Raw genomic sequence first — 10,413 nt, forward strand, 5'->3', positions numbered from 1 at the left:
GCGGTGCCTTCAAATTTTCAAGAGTTGAACAACAAATAGAAGTGCAAACTTTTGTCTGAAAAAAAAAATTGATGCTAAGCAATATTGAAATCATGAGACTAAGTGGCAAGGATTTTTTTTTTTTTTTAATCCACTCTAGTACATATCTTTAGTAAATCCATTTGTGTGCCCATTGTTTTTGCAAACCTTAATTTCTTGTGTTTGAGTCTTTAAAATTACTTTGGCAAGTTGTCACAATTTCAAATCTCTTGAATTTAGCTTTCTTAATTTTGAGTTTTTCTTGATTTTGAATTTTATTGACCTCTTGAGATAGAAATGATCTCTTAGTGTGCCTATTGTGTGCCTATTGTTTTTACAAACCTTAATTTCTTGTGTTTGGGTCTTTAAAACTATTATTTGTAAGTTGTCACAATTTCAAATCTCTTGAGTTTAGCTTTCTTAATTTTGAGTTTTTCTTGATTTTGAATTTTATTAATCTCTTGACATAGAAATTATCTCTTAGTGTAATCTTTGATAAAGGTTTACTAACATTGCTAAGTAGCACATTATAGAAGATCAAGTTAAGAATGACCACTCTTGAGGAAATCAACAAGTAAAAGTTCAAAATGAAGAGTTAACACTGAGAGGATTTTTAATTTTGTTTTTTGTATTAATTCTCTTGTAATTTATTGATACTAATAAATAGTGAAATTAATAATGTGTGTAAACGGTGAGTGTGTCTCAAAAGTCCATAGGTGTCAATGAGTCTCACCTAAGGTTCGTCTAATTTTTACTTTAAATTTCATTGAAATACGTTTAGACAGTGAGTGTGTCCTAAGAAGTCCACCGCTGCTTATGAGCCTCACTTAGGAGAGGATGGAGTAGATTAGTGTTTTACTTTATAAATCTTAGTTTCCTATCAAAGTTTAATTTTAATTTAAAAAAAAAATTAATTGGAGTTTCCATTAAGTGAGACTAGTGAAAGCTAGTTAAGGAAACTCTAGCTAGGTAAGATTTGGTACTTAATGACTCACCTCTCTTTTCTAGGAGTGAACTTGGAAATAGTTTGACCTTTCAACCTTCTTGTAAATGGTTGATTTTCAAAATCAAATAAAAAATTAAAATGAGTACTAAAGAAACATCCATGGAAGAGTTAAGAACAATGTTTGTTCAATACATGCAAAATCAAGAAAAATATAGGAGCAAACATAATAAGGGATCAAATCGGAAAAGAGATCATCATAGAGACCCTCATTTCTAAAGACAAGAAGGGGTGTGTAGCAATCCTTGCTATAAATTCTATCAACCACCTTCTAAACAACATCACAAGCCTATAACTTTCCTTTATTTTACGTAGTCAGAAGTACACCTCCCTTCTTTTTATGGAAATAAAAATGTTAAGGCATATTTAGAGTGGGAGACAAATGTTGATTAAATTTTTATAAACCACCGAATGAATGAATTTAGAAAATTTTCTATGGCTACCTAAAGTTTTATAGAATACTCCAGGTCTTGGTGGACACAAAGGCAAAATGATGTTAGAATTGACAAAAAAAAGAAATTTTGAATTGGAATGAATTGAAGACCTGTGTACACTACAAGAAAAACGCGAATTATATACGGATTATTACATACGAATCAAAATCCGTATGTAAATCAAAGGTAATTACATACGGATTATATCCGTATGTAACTTTGTCACCAAAAAATAAAATTTGCAGTGGATGAGATTCAAAACCAGGTTCCTTCAGTGACCAAGGAAACTTTAACAACTACACCAAACAAATTCTTTAGTATTATAATGATTTTTATTATACCTATTATTATTAAAAATATAAAAGCTTGTAAGAAAAGAAATAAAAATTGTAAATGATGAAAAATAATTCATACGAAGAGAAAAATAATTAGTAGAAAAATTGCAAGCTCTTATTAGAAAGAAAGAAGAGAAAGAAAAGAGAGAATAAAGAAAAGAAAGAGGAACAGAGTATAGCATTGGTGCAAAAAATCTTAAAAACAACAGCTATTTTAACGGTAAAATGACAACTTTTTAGCCGCCTTTGATCAAGCAAAGAAGACGGCTATTTAGCCACCTTCTTAGATTCAAACAAAGAGGGAGACTATGGTAAAAGTCGCCATTTTACACCTTTCTATATTAATTATTAATTTATTAATTTATAATTAATATATGCATTATTATTAAATTATAATGTTAGTTGTTAGGTTAGAGACGAAGAACCAAATGGAGGAACAACGAAAACCAAAAGAACCGCGTGAAAGTTAATGAAAGTAGGAATGGTGAAGAACCTTCACAACAATGGGAGAAAAGAAATAAACAAGAGAAAAAAAAACAAACCAATGATGAAGAAGAAGGAGAGATCTCGAAAGAAACTTACACAATGGCTCGAAGAAGTTAATGGCTCGAGGAAAAGGAAGAAGAAGCACAAAACAGAAGAGAAAATGAAACGCCAGAGACAAAGGAAGTATGAAAGCGTACTTGGAGGGCTCTAAGCTAAAAAGAGTCTGAGAGGGCGACTATTTGGTAAAGCCGCCTTCTTACAACAAAGCGCTTGGTGTAAGAAGGCAGCTATGAGGTAAGGCATCGTATAAAACAAATCAAACAACACATAAGGTAGCATGATAATAAAAGTCAAAATATAAGTGCTACCATTTAAATAGTAGGATCGAAAGAGTGTACCTGGTTCACGGTGGTTCGTGGAGAGGCACGACGTCGCATGGGAAAGGATTTTTCTTTCTTTTTTCTCTGAGTTTTTGTAAAAAAAAAAAGAACAATAAAGAAAGAAAAAGGGTTTTCAAGATTTTTAAGAAATCTGAAAAAAAAAGCTTCAAACGACACCTTTTCTAAACCATTTGATCATAGGATACGCATACACATCATTAAAGTCATCGCAAAACCGTCCCATCAAGTGACTTCTCGAAAACTGCGAGCCAACCACCCTCTGACTTAACGTCTTTTCGAACAAATTAAACCTCTTTGCCTCGCCCTACTCGACTCGAGATTGGGGGACTATACTGGTCGGACATGCTCGGGGCCCGACCCGAGCACTTAGGTACATTGTTCTAGCCCGACTGGTGTAAGAGGGTAAATACTTAACTCAGCCCAAAACAATAATAAGTTCAATGATTTGTTAAGAAGTCGACTCAAATGACTACCAAAATATATTAAAACAATTGAATAAATAACTGAATTAGTTATGCACAAATATTTACTCTAAATTCGATGAAAATAAACCGTAAGATATAATGCTCTGCCAACACCTCTAAAATAAAGGGAATATATTAACAAAATATCTTTATGGTTGTTAACTCTTAAAGGAAGGATCTACGAGTACTATAAAAGGGCCTCAAGACCCTGAACAAAAGTAAGTATCCTTTCATACACTACCCACAATACTCATAATTATATGTTCTCACTAACTTGATCGTCGGATTCTTGTCAACAGGTGGAACTCCCCTAATTGTGGATTTCAAGCATCCCAAAGCAGCAACAACAAAAAAGAAAATTTGGCCCAAAATCTACCATCAAAGACCCGATCCAAGTCATCCGGCGAGAATAGTAGTCTAATTTGCTTATGTTTTCTCAATCTTTGTTCTATATCGATCTCGATAGTCGATACGTGTGGGGGTGTATATGTAAAAAGTTCTCCAACACTCAAGCACTAGTGCAAAAAGAAGAAAAGGATACGCTTTATTTAGTGCGGCTTTTGCGCTACCCGCTTTCGTAAAAAACGCGGTGGCATTTTTGAAATTATTTTGATTTACGAATGCGGTTATTTGAATAACCTCATTCGTAAATCAAAGCACTTGATTTACGAATGCGGTTATTTGTATAACCGCACTTGTAAATCAAAGTGTTTGATTTACGAATGCGGTTATTCAAATAACCGCATTCGTAAATCAAAATTCTTTGATTTACGAATGCGGTTTTATCTTTAACCGCATTCGTAAATCATTTTTTACCTTAAATTTTGAAGCGCGCCACACACAATTTCAAACTTTATTTCTCGTCTTTGCCTTCGTTTCGCGTTCGCACTCTGAGTTCTTCTGCTGCATCTGCATTCCATTTGTGCAATGTAAGTTTTTGAACTCTCTTTCTTCCTCTTCATCTTCACAAATATATGCATAAATGTTTTTCGTTTTTCTTATATATGTTTTTTTCCTTGCATTGATGGTCTCGGAGCACTCTTTCATTGTATTCGTGGTTTCTTGTGGATTTTTTGGTTTGCTCCGTTGCTGCTTCCCTATCCGCCGTCGCTTCTGCTGCCGCCACCGTTGTTCGCTCCCGTGACTCTTCATCAATCTTGGCTTCACACAAGATTAACGATGTTTTAAAATTTTTAATTTTTTTTAATGATTTGGCATATACAAGTGCGGTTAAAGCAAATAACCGCACTTGTAAATGGTATTTATAAATGCAGCTATATAGCCGCATTTATATTTCTTGATTTACAATTGCGTGTTGATCAAATGCGGTTGTAAAATCGCATTTATAAATTCGAAATAGCCGCATTTATTTTATGTTTCTACACTAATGAAGTCATTATTTGATATTCAGTAATTGAGGTAAATAAATGTTATTAAATATGTATCTTGATAAAGATATTATCAACTTATTTTTGGATCTATGAGATGTTAGACCTAATTAGTACTAATATCATTGTTAAATTATATTAATTTGATATATTGATTAATTAAGTAAGATAAGCTTGATGGTTAAGCAAATGTCTTCTTAGTTTGCATAGTAGAATAATAATGATTAAGTTTTAAACTTAACGTGGAGGGATATTAGTAAGCAAGATTAAACTCTAAAAACTATGATTGAATATTCATAATTATCATATTAAAAAAACTGTTGAAATTAAAATGTGAAACAAAATACAGTGATGCACATCTCTCCAATGTAGGATATCACATGAATGTTTTGCCCCATTCAAACAGTTGGAGTGAATTCATAGATGTCTCCGTTTTAAGGTAATTTTGGAACAGAAATTGAGACCGCGTTGTGCAATTCCAATAGCAAGTAAAATGAAATCTGATTAGAGAGTGAAAAATTGAGGAAGGAACAGAAAGATTTGAATTGATATCCATGTCTGGTTGTAAGTTGATGGGTGTATGATTACAAGGTTATAGAAGTAGCTGTCAAGTCATTAAATGAGGTAATGAGTTATCTTTTTGTAGATGTTGTTTAATGAATATATCCAACGATGATAGCAATTGAAACACCTCATATGTTGGATTGGTGCTGGAAATTATGAGAACAATTAATTAAAGCATCACGGCACATGTTTAAATAAAACGGAGCATCTAAAATTCTTGGCCACTTGGTGGCCCCCTGGCGGTTTGATTTCACACCAATTCTTTAATTAATTAATTAATTAATTATTCTAAACGCACACACATTTATCTCATATTCTTTATCCACAACTATATCCTCAATCACACACTTCCAATCAACCACAATATTCACACATCGTTATCTCCACTCAATTCCAATATTAAAGAAAAAAAGTTATATTCATAAAGGAAAAAGTAACACCAACGGACACTTACAAAAAAGCTAAACGAAAACTCCAAAACCCTATTTTGCCTTCAACAACATATTAGCTTCCCTTTTATTTTTTTATTTTTTATTTTTTATTTTCCATTTTCATTTATCATCATCATCGTCGATCGGTAGTATTATTATTATTATCTTTATTATTGTTCGTCCTGTTATTGATCACCTGAAAAGTGAAAACTGAAAAACCTCCCCGAAAATCATTATACCGGTAGGGCCAACCACGGAAACACCCAAACACAGCCTTAGAACACTGAAACCCCACTCCGCGAACGTTTGACTTTGACCGACACAAAACGACGTCCAGATCCATGGTACTATTGTCGTGCAATCACCCACCGTTCCCCGTCGTTTCATCACCGAGTTATAACTTTTTTCAGTCCGTTCCGTCTTTTCACTATCACTACTGTGCAACTTACTGAACGTAACGGAACCTCACACCACCTGCGTTACGTATTGCATAAACTCCATGTCGTTTTCGAGCCCCGCCATGGTCTCCGGAGCCAAAACGACTTCCAGATCCACGCTGCCGTTTCCTTCTCTCCCCGGAAAAGCGGAGATTTTACCGTCGAACTTGTTCGCTTTGCCGCTCCGAATCGCGACGGGCCTGCCCCAGCCGAAGTCGTTGTCGTACATGGGAAAACGCGGGGAGCTTCCCATGGTGATCATCGCGCCGTCGAAGTTCCCGAGAGGAAACAGCCGCGGCGCGTTCTCCCAATCCTCTATGCCGCGGCGCACCGTAGCGTCATCGTGCGCGATCACGTTCCGATGCAGGAAATCCGCGCAGAAACACAGATCGCGCGAGAGAATATCCCCGACGGTTGCGACGGTTGGTATGCTCTGAATCGCATTGCCGAAGTAAAACGCGTCCATCTTCGGCTCCAAGCGGTGGCGGAAATTAACCGCCATCCGAAACGTTGACGTTTTGGCAGGGTCGTTGAATTTCCTCGCACGTGTCACCGCACGCCAGAGCTGAGCAGATAACGACTGAAACGACGAGATCTCGTTTCTTTCGTTACCGTTAAGCTTTCCGTTTCCGTTTGCATTTCCGTTACCGTTAACGATTTTCCAACCGTCATTCACTTGTTTTCCCATTACTTCCGTTAGTTCGTTGGTATTGGCGTTGGCTCTAAGTTTGAGTTTCTGAATGGATTCGCGGGAGAAGTGGAAGACGCGTTCGCGGATGGGTTTGTTGGCGTCAAAAGTGAGGGCGGGGCCGCCGGCGGGGACGAAGAGGACGGCAGGGGAGTTGATTACGGTTTCGCGCGTGAAATCCGGCGCGCGGAGTACTTTCTTGGCGGCGCTGCCTTTGGTGATGGCGGCAAAGGTGTTGAAGAAGTGCCAGAAGGAGGTTCCGTCGGTGACGGCGTGGTTGACGGTGCAGCCGACGAAAACGGCGTCGGCAAGCTCGGTGACCTGGACAGCCGCGAGGGGGTTGTGGTGGCCGGCGTAGGAGATCATCATGTCGTAGGCGAAGAATTCCTTGAAGCACGGGTGAACATCAACGGACATGGGGGAAACGACGGCGTTGAGAGTTAAGTGCTTGGCCTTGGCGTGGATGAAGTCGACGCCGGCGTCGTTGCAGACGATGTGGACGTAACCCTGGGAGTCGGTGGAGAAACGGCCGGCGATGGGGGGGAAGTGGGAGAGAGCGGCGGAGAGAGAGTGTTTGAGAGAGAGAATGAGGTTTTCGAAGGAAGAGGGTGGGGCAGTGAGCAAGACCCCCTTTTGGATGTAATGACAGGACAACATTGGAAGGTCAGAAACAGAGAGTTTGAGTGGTTTGAGGGTGGATTTGTGGTCGGGATGGATGAGGCATCTTGAGACTATGGTGGTGGAAGAGGAAGGCATTTTGGTGATGTGTAGTGTATTTAGTTATGCTGCCAATACTTTCTTGCTTGGTTCCAAAGGGAGTGAGCTTGAGGGATTTTATAGGTGGAGAAGACCAAAGGAGTGGTGTGGTGTTTTTTCAATTTTTTTTCCCTTCCTCACAAGGGACTCAAAAAGATATTAACATGACGTGGCTCCTCATTGCGCTTCCGGTGGACACGTGCTCAGGGAGGGACTTCTCCTCTTTCTTTGCACATTGGAAGAGACCATCTTATTTTCCTTCTTTCATTCAGCTTTTCTTTTCAACTTCTAATGGAGTTTTCTGTTTTACTCTTCTTTAAAATTTCCTATCTAGTATCAATACTCAATTTCCTTTTTAATTCAACCTTTGCCACACAGATTCACTTGGTGAACTGAAGTATATATACTAGGACTCTGGATTAAGTATACAAATTCATTTAAGGAACAAAGTTTTAATTTTGTGCAGAATATAAATAGTTCTTTTCAGATCATGTTCTGGTTTAAAAGGGTAGGAATGAGATGTTTTGGTTAAAGTTCAGATTCATGCTTTGTTTATATTAGATCTTGGATTTGAGGAAGTGAAAAAAATAATGTATTCGAAAGTAAGGAAAAGTTGTTTAGAATAAGGAAAAGAGAATGAAAATTAAAAAAAAATAATTATGAAAATTTGTAAGTGATTTAATGTAATTGAATTGTAAATTTTGAAAATTTAAATTAGATTAAAGAAATTAAAATTAAAATAAGAATTACTATAAAACCTTAATAAATAAATAAATTATCAAATTTATTTTACTTTTTATTTTAAATTTTTTATTTTATTTAAAACTAAACATATATTAATAAAATATTAAATGCATTTTATTATAAATTTAATCATTTATTATTTTAAAATAAATATTATTATATTTATTGAATGTAATTGTTATATTATGTTTAACTACGTTATAAAATCAACTTTCTGCACTCAAAATTAACTTTCTTCGCAATTTGAGAGAAAAAAAAAAAGTCTTACAGTAAATTTTGTTTGATTTTTCTTAATTTTACATCTTGTTTTTCCAATTTTCTTCAACTTTTTTCACTCTCTAACTTTCCATTTGGAAACAAACACAACACATCCTTAGAGATTTATCTTAATAATAATCAAAAGAATTATGAATTTATATAAGATTTCTAGTTGAAAAGTCACTGTAGATATGTACTTTTAGGTAGTTTATTATTTTGTTTGATAGAAATCAATCATAAATATTAATTAGCATGAACATGATGATAAGAAATATCCACAAAAATTTTCGACCTTTCTTACATCCCTATATATAAAATTTGAATAAATAAGAATAAGGATGTAGTCCTTCTTCACTTAATAGTTATATTTCATTAATCTTACATTTGTCCATAACCTTATCCTTTAAAAGTTGTTTCTTCATTTATAATTGTATTATAAAACTTTTTTTAATACGTTTAAAGAAATACGTATTATTTAGTACTTAACAATATGCAAAAAATAGTTTTAAAATGACCAGTGTTCGTTACTTTCTGTCCACTATCTGATATTGTTGCTTGGCTAATTGAGTATACACCACCAATTATCATCCATAACTAATAAATCCACTATAAAAGAATAAAAAAAAAAATGTATCATTGAATATTTCAATTTTATTTATAAAATCTTAAAGTTGACAAGAAAATAGACTACATGTTTGTTTACAGTAAAAAATAAAATTTGTCGGTGAGAGAGGAAGTATAAAAATTATTTTATTTGATAATGAAAATGGTTTCAAATTTCTTTTAAAAGACTTAAAAATAATAATTGTGTAATTTTATTAAAGACTAATATCTTAAAAGAAATTAAATACCAAAAACAGTTAATTATAACGAATTAGGAGTTTGAAAACATATTTTAGTGTTCTTTTTATAATTTTTGTTTTTAAGGATATAAAAAAATCATATATATATATATATCATTAAACTTAGAAATAAAAAATGTGTGTTGTAGTTTAAATGTGAACTAGAATTTTATGTGATGTAGAAATAAGTAAATAATGGGAAACATATCAATAAAAAATGTTTATAAAATCTATTGCGTAGTCAAAGATTTTATTTCTGTAGTTGGTTTGTGATTAATCTCTTTCTTTCTCTCTTTCTTTTTTTTTTTCATGCCCTCAAATCCATGAATATCTTCCAAGGTTTCTTCTTCGTGAAGAACACAATGTGATTATGATTAAATCTTAAAATATTTTGGACTAGGGGTACAATGGTTTCGTCTGTCCCTTTTCCTACTGCACGACAGATAATTTGGTAATTTGATGTACAATTACCTAAATTTCATGATTGTTTGGCATGTGCTTCTGACAGATAACAAAAAAAATAATAACAATAACAATTATTTTTATTTTTATTATTTTATTTTTGGACTAAACATAGATGCTGGTCTTGAAAATAATGAAGTGAGGTACGAAATCCGTTGCTTTATGATATTATAATACGCATAGATTCAACAAGACATACTTGAAATAGCTTAAAGAAGAAGTATGTCTATTCTTCTTCAATAGGAATTGTTCGAAGAGGAGGGAAAGAGAATACATGCATATTCACTTATTCAACTTACTCTTTCCCAAGGTGAATTCTGAGTCCCTTTTTTTTTAATCACCAAAACAGAAGAGAAAATAGGAAGAAAAAATGAGCACCCCAACCCCAACCCCAACCAATGGTCTATGATTTCTGAAAACCAAAGTTTTGGTTCGTCTACCAGCAAAGGCCAAGGCTCACTATGCACCTAACAATATTCTTATTCTATATTTCCTTATATATATAAATAATAATGCTTGATAAATTTAGTAGTGCAAATGTATTGTTTAACTATGCTTATAGGTTGGTTCAAGCGAAACGTTGTCTATGAAAACATGGTGATAATTTTGAAATTAACATGATCATATTGATTGTGGTTTAGGATAAAGTTATAGTCTATTGTTTAAATTTTAGGTATAGACTACGGTTGTTCATATGAATCA

General features: G+C 34.3%; 1 protein-coding gene across 1 annotated transcript; it reads right to left on the reverse strand.

Annotated features, from left to right (window-relative positions):
- Positions 1–5,492: 5,492 nt before the first annotated feature.
- On the reverse strand, positions 5,493–7,817 carry LOC137819731 (uncharacterized acetyltransferase At3g50280). The gene has a single exon (XM_068623685.1). It carries the CDS (start codon positions 7,403–7,405, stop codon positions 5,990–5,992), a length of 1,416 nt encoding a protein of 471 aa, XP_068479786.1. The 5' UTR covers positions 7,406–7,817; the 3' UTR covers positions 5,493–5,989.
- Positions 7,818–10,413: the final 2,596 nt, after the last annotated feature.

This window comes from Phaseolus vulgaris, chromosome 10 (assembly GCF_000499845.2).
Source record: "Phaseolus vulgaris cultivar G19833 chromosome 10, P. vulgaris v2.0, whole genome shotgun sequence".
NCBI lineage: Eukaryota > Viridiplantae > Streptophyta > Magnoliopsida > Fabales > Fabaceae > Phaseolus > Phaseolus vulgaris.

Bases quoted from the DNA above. Each gene is read 5' to 3' on its own strand.
- LOC137819731 (XM_068623685.1), bottom strand. From the start codon at position 7,405: ATGCCTTCCTCTTCCACCACCATAGTCTCAAGATGCCTCATCCATCCC.